We start from the raw sequence: 23,497 nt of genomic DNA on the forward strand, positions 1-23,497 counted from the left end.
GAACTTTTAAAAGTATTAGCACTCCCTCTTAAACTTTGATTTATGCAACAGGCATTTTCTTAAGGGTCAAGATGGTGGTTGGGACACAACTTTCCATGTTGAAGTACGTAGGTTCATATCCTGACTCCACTCCCAACTCGGAGTTCTCAGGTATATATACTGTGGGAGACAGCTCCTTGGGTTCCTGTCTCCTCCTTGGGAGATCTGGATTGAGTTTGCAGCTCCCTGTTTATCTGGCCTACTCCTGGTGTTGTAGGTGTTTGGGAACTGAAGCAGATAGGAGCTCTGTCTTTAAGAAAGAAATATATTTTATTTTGAAGTTGTCTGAGGTTTGAGAAAAGAAAACAAAAAAGATCCTTCAGATGATTCTAATGCAAAGACAAAGTTGAGATCTAGCAGTAGAAAAGACTGGCCCTTTAGCCCTGTCTTTTAATTCTCATTTAATAGCTACAGCACGTTAAATGTCACCTTTTAAACTAAGCAGTTCTTGTCTTCTTTCTCATTGTAGTTTTTTCTCTCAGTAATCACCATGGTCCTTCTGACGCTGATGACCGTCACGCTGGATCCGCCTCGGAAATTACCCGACTTATTTTCTGTATTGGTGTGTTTTGTGTCCTGCTTGAACTTTCTGTTCTTTTTGGTTTACTTCAACGTCATAATCATGTGGAATTCGAAAAATGGAAGAAATCAAAAGAAAGTAAACTAGCAGTACCCCCGAATCTGAACCAGTGCTAAAATTTCATGTCAACTTTTTGCCATGAATGGAAGCTATCATTTTGAGAATGATGGAATTAAGGAAAGGAAATGTGTGAAGTCATTGAAGACAAAAGTGGGCTTTTACTTCTTAATATTACCTGGCCACGATGGATTGTAATTTTAATAATATCCACCTCTAATCAAGTGAAAAAATCAGAGGAAATGTCTTTAAAACCAGTGTTTATTTAGGGAATACATCCTGTGATAGTGTTTTGGGAAAAAAAAAAATACCTGGAAATAGTGTGAGCTAATTGGGAGAGTTAAGCCATTTCTCAGAAAGTGCGAAGTCTGGTATTCAAGCTTCATCTTCCTGACATTCTGGAAGGTGAGTAATGTGCACTTCGCTGAGTTACTCTCAGGGCATTACACCTGTGGCCTTTTTGTTGTTGTTGGAAAGTCAGATATACAGAGAGAAGGAGATACAGAAAGATCTCCCATCCACTAGAGCCAGGAGCTCCGTCTGGGTCTCCCACGCGGGTGCAAAGTCCCGAGGCTTTGGGCCATCCTTTAATTGTTTTCCAGGCCACAGGCACGGAGCTAGTTGGAAGTAGAGTAGCCAGGATACGAACTGATGTCCACATGGGATTCTGGCACATGCAAGGAAAGGATTTTAGCCACTAGGCAATCATGCCGGGTCTATTTGTGGCCTTTTTAAAAGATGAGACGGTAAGGCCCTTTAAAAAAGATGATGGTGCTATGGCACTATGGGTTAAGCCAGTGCGTGCGCAGCTCTAAGACCCGGCTGATCCGCTTCCCATCCAGCTTTACTAATGTGCCGGGGAAAGAAGTAACAGACGACCCAAGTCCTTGGGCCCCTGTATGCCTATGTGAGACCCAGATGAAGCTCCTGGCTCCTTGCCTTGGTGTAGCCCATCCCTGGTCAGTGCAACCATTTGGGGAACAAACCAGGGATGGAAGGTATCTCTCTTCCTCTCTGTAACTGTGCCTTTCAAATAAGTAAATCAATAAATAAAAAGAACTTGAATTTAAATTTATGTTTTAAATGTAAGTGAAACTTTCTCATGTTGGACTTTATCCTATTCTTTTTTATTATTTGGTTCAGTAACTCTGCCAAAACATTAAATAAAATCATGCTTCATCCTGTTAAACACTGTATTGATTTTTATTTTGTTTGAAGGGGGAGAGAGATTTCCCCAGCCTGCTGGTTCACTCCCTACATGCTGGCAATAGCTAGGGCTGGACCAAAGCCAAGAACCCATAACTAAATTCAGGCATCCCATTGGGTGACAGGGATCCGAGGGCTGGAGCTATCACCTGCTGACTTCCAGGGTGTCCATTAGCTGGAAACTGGATCAGAAGGGGAGAAGGTAGGGTTGTGCCGGGTCTCCAGTATGGAATGTGGGCATTCCAGGCAAGCAGTGACCTAACCACTGCCCATCTTGCTTCATCCCACCTTTATTCTGCTAATACTATATCACTTTATATTACCAGAAGCCCATTTTTACTATAATATTCATCGGTGACAATAATTATATCTGTGTTGTAGTTTCTAAAAAAAAAAAATATTGCTCTATGAAAAAAAAGCATTGTGGGCCTGGCACAATAGCGTAGTGGTTAAAGTCCTCGCTTTGCATGCGTCGGGATCCCATGTGGGCGTGGGTTCTAATCCCGGTGGCCCCGCTTCCCATCCAGCTCCCTGTTTGTGGCCTGGGAAAGCAGTCGAGGACGGCCCAAAGCCGTGGGACCCTGCACCCGTGTGGGAGACCTGGAAGAGGTTCCTGGTTCCTGGCCTCGGATTGGCTCAGCTCCAGCCATTGCGGCCGCTTGGGGAGTGAACCATTGGGGGGAAGATCTTCCTGTCTCTCCTCTTCTCTGTATATCTGCCTTTCTAATAAAAATAAATATATATATTTTAAAAAGCATTGTGCTATCAGTCCATCTGTTAGTGAATATATTGTTTTGATAAAAGAACCATGAAAGCATATAAAGTGATGGTGCATGGAAAGTGGTATACGTAAGGTGTCAAGTAAGGAAATCCGGTTCTGGACACGGACAGCCACAGGCTGATGCAAGAAGGGCTGTGTTTCAAAGTCTGATAAAGTGGATTTAGACAAAGCAAAAATCAAGAAGTATTTCTTTTTCCAAGCAGATGTGCTTAAAGACTGAAAGGGCAGGTCAGCACAGAAACGCAGCCTTGAATTGCTGCCGAGGCAGCAGGAACATGGCCGTCCATGGTCACCATCTGTAATCGCTGTGTCCAAATGGCAGCATCCTGGCTGGTTGGTGTAGCCATACTTCTTAAAAACATGTTCTAACTGTATATTTGAATGTAAGAATATTGAAGATGAAGAGGTTCTAAGTTTCAGCTTCTAAGTAACTAGAATATAGAAACTATTTAAAAGTATCATATACACAATGAAATAGCATGCACCTCTGCACGATATAGGTAAGGTCTACAAATAAAAACAGAGAATTTACTTGAGTCATATAATGTCCCATTGTACTCTTTAAGAAGCTTTGTAGCCACCTTTTAAGTTGCACATCTCTCATATCTATTAAGATCCAGTTTTAAGAGTGCAGTTAGTTAAGCTCTAAAATCCCCAAAATATCCAGTGACAAACTGAGCTCACAGAAGGGTGCTCTAAAGTCTGTCTCAGCTAAACTCAAGATTAAAGGATGCTTTAATATAAAGATGCTTAAGTTATGCAGAAATAATAAAGCTAGAAAAGACCTTTCACTTCATTAAAATGGTCAAATGAACCTTTCTAAGTTTTTTAGAGTTTAAAGGGAAGAAGAATTTCTGGGAAATGCAGTTTTCTTTGTTGCCAATCAATTTAGGTTTGCTGCTGAAAGTAATGAAGAGAATCGGGTATGTGTACACATATCAAAGATAAGGCAAGCATAGAGTTATTTTCCGCTGATGTCTTGGGAAGGGAGAAAAATCCCCGATGTAGCATTCTGTCCAAATGATGAACCACAACTAAGTGAGTGAAACATTTACAAAAGTCAAGACAGTGAAAGGCGCCTCTCTGTTCAGTAGTGAGAGCAAGAGATGGATAGGGTACCACTGAATGAGTGGAGGAACCCAACGGTCACAAGTCTCAATTGGTCTCTTTTCTGTTCTGTTCCTCGGGAGATCAGGGCCAAATATATCCCTCTCTGCCTCCTCCATATAAACATTAGTTTTGTGTGTGGGTCTTTTTGCTTTGTCCTTCATGCGGCCTCCAGGGGTGATAAAGCGAGAGTCACCTGATCTTCAGTGAAGAGACCTGGGAAATGATTCTTAGCAGACCAGCTGTTCTGAAAGGCAACAACTTAATATATGAAGAGGTCAAATATATAGGAACTGATTTAACAGCATTAACCATTACATACCTACATAACAGGTCCTGTGTGAGACCAATCTATTTTAACCTTTTGTGTTCTAATGCAGATTACTTTATAAAATGTTTTGGCAGCTTTTTTCTATTGCAAAGGAGAGAAGGAGATACAAAGAGAAAGTTCATTCCCCATATGGCCACAACAGCTAGAGCTGAGCTGATCCAAAACCAGGAGTCAGGAGCTTCTTTCGGATCTCCTGCAAGGGTGCAGGGTCCCAAGGCTTTGGACCATCTTCCATTGTTTTCCCAGGCCACAAGTAGGGAGCTGGATGGGAAGTGGAGCAGCCAGGACATGATGAACCAGCACCCATATGGGATTCCAGTGGATTTAGCTATTAGGCCATTGCACTGGGCCCAAATGTTTTTGCTTCTATCCTGAGATTAGTTTTAAATGCTAAAAGAATTCTGTCCTTGGTAATTTCCTATTATTAAGCATTGTATCACAAAGCATTCTTAACATTCAGCAGAAAGATCACTTTAAAGCTTAAACAAATACATCAGGTTAGCAGTTAAACTGGGTTATTGTTAAGTACCTATGTCAATTAAGAATTTTTAGATGTAAACATATCCTGGTTTACCCCTAATATTTTGTAACAGCACAAACATAATAATTCAAAACATAACCAGAGAGTAATGGAAATTTAAGTTAACACTTTCAAATAATTTGGAGAAGATCACAGCCTGCTCCCCGACAAAGGTCTTTTGTTTAAATTCAGCAGTCTGTGGTGCTTAATTCTAAACAACTTCAGTTTCCCATCTATATGGAAAAAGGCATGCTAGTATTTTATAAAAGGTGCAAGAGGGAAATATTTCTTCTCTGTAAGCATGTAAACTAGAGTGTAATATAGAAACCCTGGTGACAGTGGCTGTACAGTTAAAATATATTAAAAAAACATTTTTAAATAAAATTAAAGAATCCATAAATTCATTAACACTTGGGACTTAAATAGGAAAACTGGTAATCACTAAATTTAATCTGAGTTTTGAGAAAATATTCATTTTCACATGTGCTTTATTCAATCTATAAAAATATCAGAAGTATACAGAAACATGTATGATACAAAGTTATGCCAAGATCCTTCTCTACATAGTGGCTTACATTAAAGGCTCACAAAGAAATAAATCATTTACATTGAGATTACCTACTGGTGTGTGTAGAAAGCTTAAATTAGCTGCAAGAAATTTTATCTAGACTTGCACCTGCCTCATGCTGTGATCTGGTATTTACTGGGCAGATTAATTACAAACATTTCTTCTGTTCCTTTAAATATGATCAGGCAGATGCAAAAATTGGGGCTGATAGTAAGGGCATTTCTTCTTAGAGCCTGTGGGATATAAAAGATGATTATTACATCATCATAAATTAGCTTCTAAGTTAACATGTATTTCATTCATCACTCAAGAGAAATTATGTAAACGACCTTTTGCACGTAGCTTAATGCCTAGTTTATTTACATACTGGTAACCTCTCATTTACTAATTTTCTAAGCAAGATTATTCTAAGATTTACTTTCATAAATGTCAATCTAACGCCCCTCACCTAAGTGAAGACACATGAGAGAATCGTGAAATGCCCGCAGGAGCTGCTGAACACACCGTTCACATGCTCCGCTCTTTAAGCCGTAAGGACCTTTCAGCAGGTGTTTTCCTTTAACAGCTGCTAAAGCAGGGAAACAGAAATAAATAAAACCAGTATTTACCCAGACATATTTCCTATTCGGAGAGCATCCCTCTGAGGACTCCTAGTGGTGGGAAAGGTGCTTGTCCGTTTGGCTTCAGGACTTGGTGTAAGCGAACACATGTACTGCCAACTGACGCATCTAGTTTTCACTGCTCGATCAGCAGCTACAAAGCAGTACAGGGTCCGTCTCACCAGCTCCCTGTTCATAAGAGCCCACGTATATTCGGCTGCAACTTGCCAGCTTAGTTTTGCCAACTCTTGTCTGAAAGTCCACTCTCATAGACTCTAGCACTCTAGGGTTCATTTAATAAATATGCTCTAGATTATAGATACAATGGCAAAAACTAATAATACCAAAGAGGAAAGAAAGACTATAATTTATTTTAAAAGTTTATTTAGCTAATTAAGGTAATTTCCCTCTCACAAGGGAAATATTACTAGTCCTATTTATAATCAAGAATTAGGGGAACCTAATTGCTTCTTGTTTAGGTCACATAACTAAATAGGTAATACAGATAGTATTGAATACTGCATTTTTTTTCACTATGTCAGATCCTGCAAAAAGGTTTGATCATTTGATCGTGGCTGGCAGAACTGTGTTGAGAAAGCTTCTCAGGTAAAATCCAGAACCTAGCAAAAGTAGTTTGATCAATGCGATGAAGATCATGTCACAAGAACAGAAATTAGCAGCTGCTAATACTGTCATGCTGTTTCTGCAGATCTCACAGCAAAAAAGGAAGTTTTTCTAACTACTCTTGGCCAGAACTCAAAAACAAACCCTGATTTGATCACCTAGCATAGCTTGCTGACCTTGTGACTCATTTGTATATCTTGCTGTTAGATAGAATTCTGATCACACCATGCTTCAGTTTTGTTAACTAAAGTGACTTATCCACCTTATTCCTAAAGTATCCCAAATCATCTGTCAACATGAGTCAAAAATTACACTGTTTCTCTTCTCCTTTAAATGGTCTTAGCCCTCTGCCTGTGACTCCTGGGTGGTTGTCTCCCCCGTTCGCTCTAATACTATTTCATAAAGGATTCACTTTTGAAAGGCCCACTTCTCCTCACTGCACAGCTGTAGTTGAAGAGGAACCATGGAGTGTGAGGGCAGGCGGGAGCTGTTGCGCAGCCCTGGGAGTTGGCCACAGTGGTAGCAGGGGACAGAGAATAAAGTCAGGGAGCTGAGTACTACATGAATTCAGTTTGGCAAGACTTGGTCATCCTGGTTATCGTCATCCTTTAGTTGACCCACCAGTCATTCCAACCCGTACTGGATAAACACTTGTCATGAAGATAACCTGCTGCCTTGATGCCTGCAGTATTACTTGGTTTTTTTCTTTCTTTCCTTCTATTTTTCTTTTTTCCTTCCCCTCTCTTTTTTCTCTCTCCTTCTTTCCCCTCTTTCAAGATTATTTGTAGGTTTTTTTTTTCCTTTATTTAAAAGGCAGTTACACACAGAGAGAGAGAGAGAGAGAGAGAGAGAGAGAGAGAGATCATCCATGTGGTTGTTCACTCCCTAAATGCCAGGCCAGGCTGAAGACAGCAGCTTACTATGGTTGCCCATGTGGGTACAGGGCCTAAGCATTACACCATCTTCTGCTCTTTCCAGGCACATCAGCAGGGAGCTGGATCAGAAGTAGTGCAGCTGGGACTTGAACTGGTGCCCATATGGGCTTAACCTTCTGTGCCACATACTGGCCCCTATTAGTACTTCTTCAGAAAGTTTGAGTGTATGCTGCTTCATTATTGGCTATGTCTTCCTATGAAACCCTTTTCTTCTGCTCATGGGGCAGGGATCCATATCTTTAGGTTACATGAGCCTATACATCTGCCCATAAGTCCCCCAACACATTAACTCTGTAGTCTTCAATCTGTCTACCTCTTTCTGTGTTCACACAACGCCTTGCATTGCTGGTGGCCACTTATATAGTGGGTTTCTCCCCCCCAAAAAACTTCCTTCCTTAATTCACATCAGTAGGACAGCTGCCCCAGGTACATGAGAGCAAAGCCATGAGAGGACATTCAGGAGAAGGATTTGGGGAACCCTAGTGCAAGGCAAGTTATCAGTAAGTTTTAAAAGATGGTGACATTTTGGGGCCCGGCAGCGTGGCCTAGCGGCTAAAGTCCTCGCCTTGAAAGCCCCGGGATCCCATATGGGCGCCGGTTCTAATCCTGGCAGCTCCGCTTCCCATCCAGCTCCCTGCTTGTGGCCTGGGAAAGCAGTCGAGGACGGCCCAATGCATTGGGACCCTGCACCCACGTGGGGGCCCTGGAAGAGGTTCCAGGTTCCCGGCTTCACTTGGGGAGTGAATCATCGGACGGAAGATCTTCCTCTCTGTCTCTCCTCCTCTGTGTATATCTGGCTGTAATAAAATGAATAAATCTTTAAAAAAAAAGATGGTGACATTTTGATACAGTGGGGGAAACAAATGCTATACAGAGGAGATAAGAAAAAAGCAATGGAAATTAAAAAGGAAGTTTCTAGGGGAATGAGTCCAGGAAATGGGAAGTAATCTAGAGTTCACACGGCACTAAGGAGACACTGGGAAGGTAAATTGGTCAGATCAACAAGTGTCAAATACCCGTCTAAATTTTACTTTGATGGCATAAGGTGGGGTGATGCAGTGTCCAGTGGCAGGACAGGCTGATGGAGGACAGTGAGGTAAGTTAAGGCTACTTTGGGGAAAACAGTCGAGATGATAGGTAATGGGTAAAGTAGTCCATTTTCAGGAGTGATCTGATTTTCTAGCTGTTTGGATATGGGGACAAAAAGAGAGATGCTTTTGAGCTGATCAGAGGGATGATGGAATTCCTAGAAGGCTGGAGGAAGAACAATCTGAAGGGAAAATAATGAACTAAGAATACTTGGGGGACACTGTACAGCAGCAGTCACTGTGGGTTTGTAGCGCAGAAGGAAGCTCCCAGATAGATATGGAAGCCATATAAAGTACGGTTAAAAAATAAAGTCAAGGAAAGGGATGAGAGTATGCAATACCCAAAGTAAAAAAAGGAAACACGTCAAAAGTACAACCAGGAAAAATGCCTTAAAAAGACAATAGATTTTACTCTTATCTCTCTATTGGCTTCTCATTAGAAAGGAAGTTGGGGTGGGCACTGTGGTATATAGCAAGTTAAGCCACCAGTTGGGGCACCTGTACCCTCTATCAAAGTGCCACTTTTAAGTCCCTGGTTGATGTGCTTCTGGTCCAGAGTCCTGATGATCCCTTGGGAGGCAGACAGGAGGGCTCAGGTTCTCAAGTGCCTGCCACCCATACTGGAGATCTGGATGGAGACCCAGCCCCAGCTGTTGAGGACATTTAGGCAGTGAATTAGCAATGGAAGAAGATCTTTGTTACTCTACTCTTCAAGTAAATAATAAATCATAAGGTGTGTGGGCGAGAGTTAACTTAATTCTTTCAAGTGTTTTGAAAGTACTATTGAGGGATTCAAAAGAGCCCCCTGCGGCAGGCACTGTGGTGCAGTGGGTGAAGCCACTGCCTGGGGGCGCGCATCTGTGCTGGAGTGCCTGGGATAGTCTGCTTTTGCTTCTGATCTAGCTCCCTACTAATGCAATAAGAGGAAGAAGATGATGGTTCAAGTTCTCAGTTCCTGCCACACACCTGGAGATCCAGATGGCGCTCCTGGCTCTTGGCGGCAGCCTGGTCAAGCCCTGACTACTGCAGGCATTTAGATGGTCTCTCCCTGTCTCTCTCTCTCATGTGCCTTTCAAGTAAACAAATCCTTTTTTAAAAATCCCTAAAATGTGATGATCCTTTTTAGAATCCTTGAACAAAAAGCTATTCTTAAATTCTCCAGAAGTTTATCAACTATGTAGTAAATGTATATATTCAATTGCTAAATGTTTAATTGGATGTTTATGCAAGATCAACATGAATTCCCTAGGGGCTGGTGTTGCAGCATAAAGCCACGGCCTGCAGTGCCGGTTTGAGTCCTGGCTGCTCTAGTTTTGATCCAGCTCCCTGCTAACTGGCCTGGGAAAGGTAGCAGAGGATGGTCAAGGTCTTGGGCTCCTGCCACCTCTCTGGCTGCTGCAGCCCTCTGGGGTGTGTGGCAATGGGTGGAAAATCTCTGTCTCTCCCCTCTATAGCACTCTCAAATAAATCAATCCTTTTTTGGGGAATAGTAACTGTAAATCATCGCAGCTGTTGAGAAGATTAAAGGGTATAAAGTGCTTAACACACCGAATGGCACACAGAAAGTGTTCATTAACTATTATAACAATAAACTGTCTACTGTGTACAACAGAAGGACCATTTTAATGAATGAAAGGGACAGTTTTCTACAATGGCAAATACTTTAAGATCAGCTAATTTATTGATAAGCTAATATTAATCACTTGAGATACCAGTTCCAAAGAGATACATTTTGCGATAGAATATAATTCTTTGGCTTTTTTCCCATGAGATAGTATGCAACATCTGTAAGGAGTTATTCCAATAGCCTTCCCTGGACCCGGCGTGCCATTCCTTCCTCCTCACAGCTCATGAAGTTCGCCCCGGCCTAGCTATCCACCAATCAGGATGTAACCTGGCATTCCACCTGAATCCCACCTCCCAATCTTCCAGCCCCCTCCCCAACTCCGCCCACTCGCCTATCATCCCTAGGCGTTCACCTGCAGGCACCAATCCCCTGGGGGCCTGGCCTCAATCCCTCCCAATCCCCACCCCCTACACCTGGAAGACAAAAAGGCCCCCCCAGGTGCGGCTGGCTCTTTTATCCCTCCCTCTTTTACCCGCTCTTACCCCGCTCTTACCCCTCTCTTACTTGGCTCTTATCCCGCTCTTATCCCTCTCTCCCCTTCCCTCTTTTTCTCCTCCTGATTTTCACAACCTCTACCCGTTCCTGCCCCGTTGGAATAAACCTCCTAAGATACCTCGTTGCGTCTGGTGTGTTTCAGCTCACAGTAAAGAACCAGGTTGTGGGAATTAACTGCGCGTAATAATATCGTAATAATATCGTAATATCGTATGAACTAGAACTCTACAATCTTTTAAATAACTAACAACATCTGCTTTGACTCTAAAGACCTTAACACTGACGTCCCTAAGGCTGCAATAATAATGCCAGTTCTTAATGTGAACCTTTATTAAAATCATATCTTGACTCAATATGTAATAAACTACCTATAAAATCATTTTTATTTATATAGCTGAATCAATAGGAATTATTTTGATGGAAAGATGTAACTAATTAACATCTATTTACTTAATCAACGTAGCACTTTTCCAAAGTTAACAGACTTGTTATGTCTTGTTCAGTCAGATGTGTCCTACAGAAACCATAACCTACTTGCCCAGAGCTCTTTAGTTATTTACAAGGGCGGTGCTCAATAAAGGGCTCTCTATCCTCAGTTGAAAATGTGGTCTCTCTGACCTTTAAATGTAGCCGCACCACAACTCAACAGTAGCTTCTAACTCATAGCCTCTAACTCTGTCAGACTTCCATAGGAATAAACATAATTTCAAATAGTGCTCCAAAACTCATGTCCATTTTTATTTTAGATAGTCAGTAATAGATTTGATTACATAAATGAAATGTTTCACACAATAATAAAAACAATGAAATTTAACAAGGTTAAATTGAATAAGATAGTGTGAAATAATACCTCAGTTTAAAGCAGCTTTAAGAAATTCATAGCTGTCCAGATGCTGTAATTCTGCATGGAAGAAGAAAGACGGCTTTTCAAAAAATTCAGTTAACTTGTTATAACATATGATGTGGACTAAACAGTCAAGATGAAATTAATTTTACATGCTAAATAGCAGTTTGGAGACTATAGATTTTTGTCTCAATATCCTACTAGTTAGCCTGATTATCCTTCAGAATGTATACTTTCAAAGACATGTGTTTTCATAATGCATTAGTGTTAGGATATTCTTAAGACTGTATTGTCATCACTTGTTCATGTTGAAGTCCATACTCCCAAGGCAGCACTGTGTCTGCTTAGTCATTGTATTCTCAAGGTCAAAACAATGTCTAGCTGATGGTAGGTATTTAATAAACATTAAATTAGTAAGGTATGTAAGGAAGTAACCATTTATAAATATTTGAAAATATTCAGATACATTTTTAAAACGTTACTAGGGTGGTCATTTCCTTGTGTGGGTCACACAGGCACTGCACTACACTGTGGCTCTTCTTATTGGCTGCGACTCAGCACAAAGTGAACACTTTTTGTTGGCCAAAAACGAAAGAGCCCCATCCAAAGGGTCACCGTGATGCATATTCAGACAAGTGCTGAACGAGCCTGCAAGGGGGAGCTATTTAGTTTTACTTAGGAGAGCTTTACAGAAGAGGTGACACTGAAGCTGACCTTAAAGGAGGAGTTTGTCAGAAAAGGAAAAAAGATCAACAGAGGAAGAAAGACAGGCAAATGGCATCCTGAAAGAGATGCCAAGAGGCTGAATCACACGGTATGAACAGAGTGAGTCCACATGACCCATTTCCTGGGTGTGAGCTGGAGGAAGTCACCTACTATTACTTATTATGCAAATCTTTGTTTTAACTACTTAGCTATATACTGTCACTAATACCTGCTTTATTTTTCTCTGTGTTTAAAATATGTAAACCACTTACATAGGGATTAAGTGTGTGTGTGTGTGTGTGTGTGTGTGTGTGTGTGTGTGTAGCTCTTCTGAGTACTCCAAGGGTGAAATGGAAAAAATATCATATGGTAGGTGACATAAAACCAATTTCTCCTAAGTGTGCCAGAGTAATTTTTCTCTACCTCTGGAACAGCTAGTCTTCAGTCTATTCATTACTGTCTTTTTATAGTATTTTTATTTAATAAAACCTATTAAGACTCCCATACAAATCTCTCTACTTATGCTTTTATCTTTTAACTGATCAATTTTTATACTGCTGACACCCCTTCTTCACCATTTGCTCATTTAAAAATTCATAGTACGGGAGATGTGTCTCTGGGGAAATGTCTATAAAATTTGTTACAGCTGGCAAATGTGTATGAGTCAGTGATAGCACATGACTAAATGCTTCACAGAAAATAAAATTTGTTTCTGTAGTAAGCAGAACTGTTTAAATGTTATTTATTTTTATGTTTCAAAGAAAATATATTGTGAAGTGCTGCATTGATTTAATACGCAACGATGTCTGTGTACACGCTGTAGAAGGAAAATTTATGAAACCTTTGCTCAACTCCTTTAATTGAATTTTCCAAATCTCTCACCACACACAAATAATCAATATCTTCTGCAGAGAAAACCAGTCAGAATTATTACAGTCTTTCTTTTCAATTTTGTTGTCATCAGCACATACAGAGAACCTGGATATTTGTAATGTCTGATGGCAAGTTATTTACACCTCTTAAATACATAATTGCTATTAAGTGAGCCTAAATCCAGCTTCATTTTTTTAACTGTTGCTAAACAAGAGAAAAATTATCATGTTTCTAATAAGCATAAAAAATCTTAAGTCACAGAAGAAATTTTAAGTGCTTTGAAAAATAATAAACCAGTTTGTTTTTCCTTAAATCCAAGACAAATCTCAAGTAAGCATTTTTTAGCAGTCGAAATGTATCCCCCGCAGTGATGAATAGTGTAAAAGCAGAGTACTGAATTTATTAGTACGAAAGGTATTACCAGGTACGCAGCAAACATGACAACTGAGTCCTTATAAAGAGCTGGGGGACACAGTTGTACATTTAAGTACATTTGCAGTACCAAAATTAATAACTCCATTTTTAAATCTCCAGATAAACCCAGAATGTTAAAGCAAAAGGGAGAATGTTTGTTTCCTGTGAAACTCATGTCTCAACTTCAAACCTCAGTGGTTTTAAAACTGAAGTCTCTGAAAAAATATACCACTTAATGTTAAGATATAATAGAAGGTGGGTGAGAGGGTGGCAGTTCTCTGGGAGTAAAATTATTTAGCTGGTATGATGAATATTTTTTCAAGACTGAGCGGGAGGAAGGACAACATATTTTTATGCCTAAAAAATACTTTAGTGGGTGGTGGGATGAGTAGGCGATGAAGTATTTTGTTTTAGAACAGAAGGAGCTTGAAATTTTCACTGTAGTCTAAGAATCTGATAATTTTCAAATCCTTTCACAATGATGAATTTTACAGTATAAGACACAATAAGTTAACTAAAAACAAATCAGGACACTGTACTTGTACTTTTTTATGCGCACTAAGCTAGAAATGTTGAAATATTTTCTATTATAAACAGCTTGCCTAACCAACTTTTTGAATCATGTACAGCTCAGATGGTAATTTTATTTAAAATATGCATACTGTAACCTACACAATTATTCCCAAAACAGACAAAATATGTTTTGGACTGAAGCTAAGTGTCTAGATTTCATATCTTGGCAACAGCTCTACAGTTTGCTTACATTCTTTTCAAAAACATTTTGCTTACCGGAAGAAATATGCATGGACAAACAATGAAGGTATTTTTTAATATGCCCAGGAAAAATGAAAATAATAAGTACTACATAATACCATCTTTTGACCAAGGAATATCTGTCTCAAGTTGTTTCAAGCAGAGGTTGATTATGTAAATTTCATGCTTTGCCATGTGATGATAATGTGACATTCCATCTGTATTAACACACTGAATAGTCATGTTTTAAGTCTCCAGCATAACAAATTTAAAATAATTGTGAAAATTCACACTAAATTCTACCACAAAAAGAACCTTTCATTTCATCATTTTCCTAGCAGTCAGAAATCTATTTTAAAGAAAGTGAAGTTAGACTTCTTAAGTGGCTAGAGAAGAACCTTCCTTTGTTCATAATATCCTCTTTGACTCACTCATATCTTCATGAAGGCATTTCATGACTTACAAAGTCCAGTTCTTCTAAAAACTATGGAAAGCCTGGTGTATCCATTTATACTGCTGTTTATAGTTTCAGTTTCTTTTAAGTAAATTAAGAATGTGTATAAGATGGTTTGTTTAAACACTACAGTGTTACTTTTACAATCATAATATTTTCTTAAAGATTTTTTCTCACTTGAAAGTCAGAATTACAGAGAGGAGGATCAAGACACAGAAAGAGCTCTTCCATCTGTTGGTTCATTCCCTGAAACGCTGCCACAGCACAGAGCTGGGCATGTCCAAACCAGGAGCCAGGAGCTTCTTTTAGGCTCCCACATGGGTGTAGGAGCCCAAGGCCTTGAGCCACCCTCTGCTGCTTTCCCAGGCCGTTAGCAGGGAGCTGAATCAGAAGTGGAGTCACTGGACTAGAACTGGTACGTATAAGGGATTCTGGTGCCAGATGTGGAGGATTCACATGCTCTATTACCAGGCCAGCACCACACCCTTCTTAGAATCAAGACTGCAATAGATATTCAGAAAAGGAACTAGCACTAAAATGAAAAAGATAGACATAAAAGACCGATTTGAATGGGTAATGGCAGCATAATTTTTGCAACTCTTTTGGTATTGTCCATTTTCACTGGCCCAGGAAATTTTTGTAAGAAGTTGAGGGGACCCTTTCCCTCCAAAAACAAACAAAAACCACATCAAACCCAAAAGGCATTTTTTTGGTAGTACAACATATAATTAGCTACTCTCATTTTCTTAATTATCTAACTGAATTAAATCTAATACTCACTAAGGGACTGACTCGTATTTCATAGGATTTCTACTATATTATTGACTATTACTTTCCATAGTAAAGAAAAAAGTACATTAGAAAAAAGGCTGAAGGCCAGGGATGGATGTGTAGCCCATTAACTAACTACTGGTGCTGGATAGGACCACATGGCTCTGGCTCCCTTCTCAATTCTTGCTAATGCAAAACTTTACAGGCAGCAGCAATGGACAAGTAATTGCTTTCTTGCCACCCATTTGGGTAACCTGCAGTGGGCTCCCAACTCCCAGTGTCACATAGGTGCAGCTCTGACTGTTACAGGCATACTGACGAATCAATCAGCACATGAAGTTCTCTCATTACTTCTCAAAAAACTACAAATATATATATATATATATATATATATATATATATATATATATATATATATGTAAGTGATTTGATTTTTTTTATGTCCCATCATTGCAAAGCACTTTTACTTCTTTTTTTTTTTTTTTTTAAATTCATTAATTACATTGTATTATGTGACACAGTTTCATAGGTACTTGGGTTCTCCCAAGGGTTTGGGGAGGGGTGGGGAGATTTGATTTTTTTTTTTTTGGTTCCATAATTATTTTTTTATCTTATTTTATTGTATTGTATTGTTGACAATCTTTACATAGTTAATTGCGGTTATGTCCATATTGTTTCCATCATGTATCTGAGGTAAAGGGGGATATTGAGGGAGAAGCCCCACCCGGTTTCCCGCCCACCCCAAGTCCCGGATTGGGGCATGCTCTGAGATATTTGCTCGAGTGGTGTTAATAGTTCTCCAGTTATGAATCGCTGCCAGTTTCGCTCGATGAGGTTGTCCACTGATTGATATGGTCCATCATAAAGTCACCGTTTGCCCCATATTTCGCTGCCAACATATAGCTGAGATGAATGATTGACCTGTTCTGTCTTCTGTCTTTTCTTGGTTAGAGTTCTGAGTCCAGCAGTTTGATTGGGGAGATCTCCAAAGAAACCTTGAGGCAAAGTCATCTTTAAAAATATAATGCAGTGAGTTAAGATGCTGCCTGCTTTGCTGGCATTCCATATGGTCGCCAGCTTGAGTTCCTGTTACTCCACTTCCAATCCTGCTCCCTGCTAATGCTTCCTGGGGAAGCAGAAGAAGACAGCACAGTGCTTGGGCCCCTGTCACCGACATGGAAGATCCAGATGAAGCTGTGGTTTCTGCTTCCAACCGGCCCAGCTCGGGCCACTATGTTCATTTGGGGAGTGAACTAGCAATGGAAGATCTCTCTTTCTCTAATTCTTCCTTTTAAATAAATCTTTTTTTTTTTAAAGATGAAAGTCATTAGGTTAGTAAAAAACAAAATTGTATGTATGTGTGTAGGCTTGTGTTTGTGAGTACATCATTTTTAGTTAAAGAAAACAAATCCTCAAACCAAAAATACACACCGGGAATAAGGGAAAGACGTGAGGAAAGCACTCAGTAAAACCACTCAGCTCAGACTCAAATTACAAAGAAAGCTAGCTTCCGCCTATTCTTCAGGCAACATTAATTTTCTAGAATTAGTTGAGAAGCTAAGCAGTTTTGAATTTCTAAGGAAACATAAAGAGCTAATATAGCTCTTGCCGAGAAATGGAAAAGGAAGATGATTTTAATACATAGTAATATACATGGACTAGGTATTTCTACTTTCAAATCATCTATTTAAATCACAACAAATAATCTTGTGAGGAATTGTAAAACATGGCTTAGTGACATAATCTCCTTTATGAATGAACAAAACTCAGTCTTTAGAGAAAATCTAGTAATGGGCAAATCAGTTTCAATGCCTAAAATAACAGAAAACAGTTTTGCACAGAAAGAATTGAGGTAGACTGGTTAGCTTCAAGTAGATGATAAAGGTATCTCAGAAAGAAAATGTCTTAACCGGAAGTAGTAATACTTCCAGGTCTCTTTACATTGACTATTGGCAGTGACTCAATAAATGGCAGCCAGTGGTGTAGAAGGTTGCTCAGGGCATTTGGTGGACACACAGGTTCTTAAGCTAAGAGCAGTGCGGGCAGAGATGCAGATTACCTGGCTGGGAAAACCAATTAGACCATGGGAACAAACAGGTTAGGAAGATGCTACAGTTCCAAGGACACTTCTCAGTGTATCAGTTTTGTCATGGCAGTCAGCCTGTCTACTGCTCATCTGCAGCCAGCTAGCTTCCAGCTTGCCCACTCTTTTCAGTGTGTTCAATAAATACAACTTCTCACTCCACCTGACCAGTCTGATGAATTCTTTCACCTCCCATGACACCACCCTTAATCAGTCGCTTTCCATGACAACTGGTACTAAAAACTGCTAGATTAAAATATGGCCTAGTTGCACTTGCAGAGTCTGCTAAATGGTATTTATGTCAATAATAATAAAATAATCACCTTAAATTAACAAAGGTTTTGATCTTTTGTAGTCAACAATTATTTGGATTATGGATACATTATTTCCTATGAGAACTTAAAAATATTATCAAATATTCAGATGCGTAAGAAATCACAGAGCAAATGTCTAATTAATGATTTGAAAGTTTCCAGAACATGCATATACTCCTTTGAATGTACCTTAAAAACTGGTCTATCAATTCACTATTGTTCTTATTTGTCTGATTTCTCAAACAGAAAATTTTAAAAAATACAAGTAAAATATAAAAGTGAAATTTTATATTTCAAAAGGCATTTAAAAGGTTCAATCACCAGAAAAGTTGATTTCGTCAGACATGATCTTCTGCTAAACTAAATATAAGATCTTTCAAATGAGATTCACATCTCTTCAAAAGAACACACTGGGAAGCAACCGTGATGGTTGGTTTGGACTGGTGAAATGAACTATAACTGCTTACCTTTGTGAGGAAGTCCTGTGTTCTTCTTTTCAAAGAGTTTTTGTTTCATTACTTTTATCACTAAAAGGAAAAAAAATTTTCCAGGTTAAGAATTAACATGGAATATAAAAAATCTCTCATTAGTTGGAAAAAACAACTTCCTAAGAAAAAATAATTCAAAGCAATACATATTTGTAGGCATCAAGTGTAAAATGTAATAATGTAACTTACTTTAAAAATCAGCACTACTTTAAAAAGCCAACTAGCAGTTTCTTTTCTTTCTTCTACTTTTTTTTTTTAAAGATTCATCTTATTTTTTTTATTGGAAAAGCAAATGTACAGAGAGAAGAGACAGAGAGATCTTCCATCCACTGGTTCACTCCCCAAGTGGCCACCCGGGTGCAGGGGCCCAAGGCTTTGGGCCATCCTCTACCTCTTTCCTAAGTCACAAGAAGGGAGCTGGATGGAAAATGGAGCAGCCAGGACATGAATCAGCACCCATATGGGATCCCAGGTGTGCAAGGCAAGGATTTAGCTACTAGGCTATCCTGCCAGGCCTAAATAACAGTTTCTATTGTATATTCTTTTTTTAAAACACTAAAGAGAAACTCCCAAAATAACATATCCTGGTAAAAGTTATAAAAACACAATAGTATTTCTATCTGCCCAGTCACACTTTATATATATATAAAAAAAACCTCTATCAGATTTAAATTTGAGAAAAATTTATAGGTTTATGTTTAAGCTTGATATCATTGAAAACTCAAATTCTTCTTACTTAGTTCTTTGGTTTTTTCCATTTCTCTTTTTAAGGAACAGCATGTAAAGGAGACACCAATGAGATTTTCAAGCTCTCTGCTGCCTTTTAAAGCCTATAAGAAAACAATTTTAAATGAGTAAAGTACATTCTCTACAAATTAAAGACTTTTAAGATATTCAGGAAAATACAATATATTGGTCCCTTCATTTGAAAAACTTAAACTTTATGTTAGCAGATTTAACTTTTTGTGGTAGGTCAACTACTACAAGCTCTCAGCTGCCTGGATTAAAAGTTATTCGTTACTAACTGAAAACGCCAAGAAAGATTACATATTTACTTTTATATGTAAAAAAGCCAGCTATTAATAAACTACAATGCTTATACAATGTTCATAAATAAAAGAAGTTCCCAGGAAAAGACAATGAAACATCCTCTATGAGCTGTTTGCTGTTCTGTACTCTCCAATCTGAGACCTTTCCTTAGTGTGCTGTTTTCAGTGGGGCGGTAAAAGTCTGACAAATGGCAGCAGCATAAAGAGCAAACCTGAATACTGTTTAAGTTCTGCATTATCTCCATGACTCTGTCTGAAGACTTCTCAACTTTAGATAGTATCGTCATGAATCTAGGGATAAGGAAAACAAACAACAACAACACCACTTAGCAGGTATAACCATTTCAACCCAGCAAGTCATTTTCAGAGCTTTCACTGTTCTCCCAGGACACCTGTTTCCATGTACTCATCCTTTCTTTACACTTCTCACAGTAGTGTGAGGTGTAAACGCTCTTCATTCATTCTCTCATTGATGTGTAAGTGCAATATACACTCTTAGCCAGTTATCCTCCCAGAGTTTCACTTTTTTTTTTTAAAAAAATTTTTTCATTTTTTGTTGGAAAGTATGATTTACAGAGAAAAGGAGACAGAAGCTTGGAGCTGGATGGGAAGTGGAGCAGCCAGGACTCGAACTAGCACCCATATGGGACCTGGGGCATGTATGGCAAAGATTTAGCCACTAGACTATCGAGCTGGGCCCTCTTTTAGTAACTTTTTTTTTAAAAGATTTATTTATTTTTCATTTTTAAAATTTTTTTTAAAGATTTATTATTTTTGGAAAGCCGGATATACATAGGAGGAGAGACAGAGAGGAAGATCTTCCATCCGATGATTCACTCCCCAAGTGAGCCGCAACGGGCTGGTGCTGAGCCGATCCGAAGCCGGGAACCAGGAACCTCTTCCAGGTCTCCCACGCAGGTGCAGGGTCCCAAAGCTTTGGGCCGTCCTCGACTGTTTTCCCAGGCCACAAGCAGGGAGCTGGATGGGAAGTGGAGCTGCTGGGATTAGAACCGGCAGACATATGGGATCTCGGCGTGTTCAAGGCGAGGACTTTAGCTGCTAGGCCACGCCGCCGGGCCCAAAGATTTATTTTATTTTCATCAGAAAGTCAGATATACTGAGAGGAGAGACAGAGAGGAAGATCTTCCATGTGCTGGTTCATTCCCCAAGCGGCCACAAAGGCCACAGCTGGGCCTATCCAAAGCCAGGAGCCCAGAGCCTCTTCCGGTTCTCCCACATGGGTGCAGGGTCCTAAGGCTTTGGGTCATCCTCGACTGCTTTTCCAGGCCACAAACAGGGATATAGATGGGAAGTGGGGCCACTGGGATTAGAACCAGTGTCCATATGGGATCCCAGGCATGCAAGGTAAGGACTTTAGCCACCAGGCTACCACACCGGGCCCTTTCAGTAACATTTTAACTCAATAAATCTTAAATTCTATTCCCACATGTTAACAACATAAAAACTTAAGTATTTTATACCTTTTCAAATCCAGTTGCATTTAAATTTTTGCTTATTTTTGCATGCTTAATTAATTTATTTGAAGCTGACTTGTAGAGACGGGGAAGAGACAAAAAGAGAGGTCTTCCATTTCTGGCCCACACTTCAATGGTTAAGGCCGAGCAAGGCCGAAGCCAAAAGCTTCAACCAGGTCTCCTACGTGGGAACTTGGGCCATTTTCTGCAGCCTTTCCCACCCCATTAAGTAGGGAGCTGGATCACAAGTGAAGCAGCTGGGACTTGAATCGGTATCCATTTGGGATGCTGGAGTCAAAGACGATGGCTTTACCCTATGGGCCATAAGGCGATCCCCGATAGTTATGTATTTGCTTGTTCACTTAGAGAGACTCCCATGCGTGATAACAGCAGCACCGACCCAGGTCAGAGATGGGCAGTTAATCCAGGTCTCCCACATGGGTGGCAGGAGCTTCATCACTTGTGCCATCCCCCCCCCCAGTGCACACAGAAGGAAACAGGTGAGGCTCAGAGGCACGAGCTGAACCCAAGGACTTGGCTGTTGGACTGCTAGGCTAAAAGCCTGCTCCTTCAATACATGTGTTATAGATTCTCAAGATTCATGTGCGGCTAATAACTGTTGTTACAGATAGCAAAATTCTCAACAATTTTATGAACAGAACTAAAAATTCTGTTTAAATGCTTTTCAAGAGCCACATCAGTGTTACCTACTACTTTTTTTGCTATTAAAAATAAGGTAAATGTTGGAATTTTCATATATCAGGTAAATATAGTGTTTCCTATTAGTAAAATATTTTATCCGAGAAGTGGGGATTGTGTTTTAGCAGGTTAAGCTGTTGTTTAGAACACCAGCTTTCCAATATTCAGCTTCCTTTTGGTGTGCCTGGGAGGTGAAAGAACATGACTCAAGTACTTGGATTTCTGCTGTCCACCTGTGAGACCAACATGGAATTCTTGGCTCCAGGCTTCAGCCTGGTTAAGCCTCAGATGTTTGATACTTGGGGGGAGAACCAGTGGTTAAAGATCTCTCTTCACTTTGCCATTCAAATAAACTTAAAAAAAAAAAAAAAGAAAAACTGAGTATGTACAAAAGGAATAGAATTAATGGTATTCTACAAAAACAAAATCATGAGAAAACAGTGAAATTATGGAGAATAGTTGACTTTGAAAGTTCCTTGTATTGTGTATCTTTGATTATAAGTCCTCTGTATGAGGAAGCCCCAGCTGCTTAATAACAGAAGCCATACTTGAGAGATGGTGCAGAAGGAATTCCTTCCCCCTCCAAAAGTCCGAAAGAGCAAGATGTGGGTGACTCCCACCCAGACTGGGAACATCGAATTTCTCTGGCAAGATGCCTAAGCCTAAGTGCCCAGAGGGTGCAAAGAAGAGGCAAGGAAGCAACGTTGTTGGGATTCCTAAAGGCTCTTCAAATCTTGCAACCTTTTCTGGAAAGGACTCAAATGACAGGGCCTTTCTACATTATCTTACCATATCTGAAACAGCTGATATTTCCTGTGGATTCTCAGAGAAGGTACAGGAAGGGCTGGTTTCTACACAGCTCCCCAATCGAGTCTATTCCCAGCCCTAAATTGTGCGCATGCCAGTGGGTGCTCTGACCCAGTTGGCTTAGTCCCTCACCTGTCTCAGCCTTTGCCTTTGATGCTGTGGCCTAGTATCCCTGCCTCATGCAGACCAGTTGGTGTAACAGCCTAGGCTGGAATGACATGTGATCCATCCTGATTTCTATTCCTTTTGTGAGGTGAAGTTTGCTTGGCCCTGCCCGGTCTGCCCCCTTCCAGTTGTAGCTCAGCCCACCTCACATCCTATTTTAGGATGTACCTTCGGGTGGTGCTGCCTTGACCTGCCCAGATTGCCATTGGTTCCTTTACCTGTAAGTGATGGCAGGTGCTATGGTCACTCCTAGCTTAGCCCATCACCACCCCAGCTTGCAAACTAACCTGCAGGACCTGTATTTCCACAGGGTTGGGCCCACACTTCCCCCACAGAGTTTACCCCCAGACCAAATTCTCTCGCATGCTGGTTTGTGTCTTAACCCTGCCAAATGTGACCAGTCCACTATTCCACCACCCAGTCAAGTAATGGCACCTAGCCCTGCCAGACAGGTCCCCATCCATAGCTTTGGTGTGGACTGGTGTGTGACAGTCAGTGATGGTCTATGCTAACAGCCCATCTCAGGATTCCTAATTTGGCTGGTGATTCAGTCTGGCCCAAATAGATCTTATGGACACTCCCCTCCAAACCATCAGGTCTCAGTCCCCACGCTTGCCTGAAAGTTTCATAACCCTGTTACTGGGAATCATTGAGAATTCATCTCTCACCTACACTAAAGCTGGCCTTATTCATGGGTGTCCCTAAGCAGCAATTTCATATCCTAAAAACCCCAGAGCTCGCAACAGGACGGCCAACAGGCAGAGCCTGGCACTATTTGGTGCACTGGCTGCCCAAAGCCAAGGACTCAGTCACTGCCTTTCAGCAGTGGCTTTGGCCTGAGCCCCCAGCCTTGGATCTGGCCCGGCAGGGGCACCCCCCTCAGCCGCCACACTGCAGGGAGCTGCAAGCCGCCCCCAACCCCAAGGCCTGGACCTATTTTGTTTATTAAAGCTGTAATTTATTTGTTATCAGAGAGAGAGAGGGAGAGAGAGAGAAACAAGCCTCCCCACTGGGAATACTAGTAGTTGCTTCCCATGATTTGTATT

The 23,497-nt window shown here is 40.4% G+C and overlaps 2 protein-coding genes across 4 annotated transcripts in view; one reads left to right on the forward strand and one right to left on the reverse strand.

The window, feature by feature from the left end:
- ALG6 (ALG6 alpha-1,3-glucosyltransferase) overlaps positions 1-1,762 on the forward strand; it is a 34,513-nt gene extending 32,751 nt beyond the window's left edge. Inside the window, exon 14 of the mRNA XM_004588729.4 lies at positions 509-1,762. Coding sequence (XP_004588786.2) covers positions 509-706 — 198 coding nt within the window. The 3' untranslated portion in view covers positions 707-1,762. The remainder of the gene's footprint in view (positions 1-508) is intronic.
- A 3,316-nt stretch (positions 1,763-5,078) lies between these two features.
- ITGB3BP (integrin subunit beta 3 binding protein) overlaps positions 5,079-23,497 on the reverse strand; it is a 55,751-nt gene continuing 37,332 nt past the window's right edge. Inside the window, exons 5-9 of one of the 3 annotated variants that reach the window (XM_058657512.1) lie at positions 19,518-19,596; positions 18,993-19,086; positions 18,236-18,295; positions 11,408-11,458; positions 5,079-5,422 (exon numbers count right to left, since the gene is read on the reverse strand). In XM_058657512.1, coding sequence (XP_058513495.1) covers positions 11,409-11,458; positions 18,236-18,295; positions 18,993-19,086; positions 19,518-19,596 — 283 coding nt within the window. In that variant the 3' untranslated portion in view covers positions 5,079-5,422; position 11,408. The remainder of the gene's footprint in view (positions 5,423-11,407; positions 11,459-18,235; positions 18,296-18,992; positions 19,087-19,517; positions 19,597-23,497) is intronic. The other 2 variants (XM_058657519.1, XM_058657522.1) reach the window with 2 other exon arrangements.

This window comes from Ochotona princeps, chromosome 2 (assembly GCF_030435755.1).
Source record: "Ochotona princeps isolate mOchPri1 chromosome 2, mOchPri1.hap1, whole genome shotgun sequence".
NCBI classification, from domain to species: domain Eukaryota; kingdom Metazoa; phylum Chordata; class Mammalia; order Lagomorpha; family Ochotonidae; genus Ochotona; species Ochotona princeps.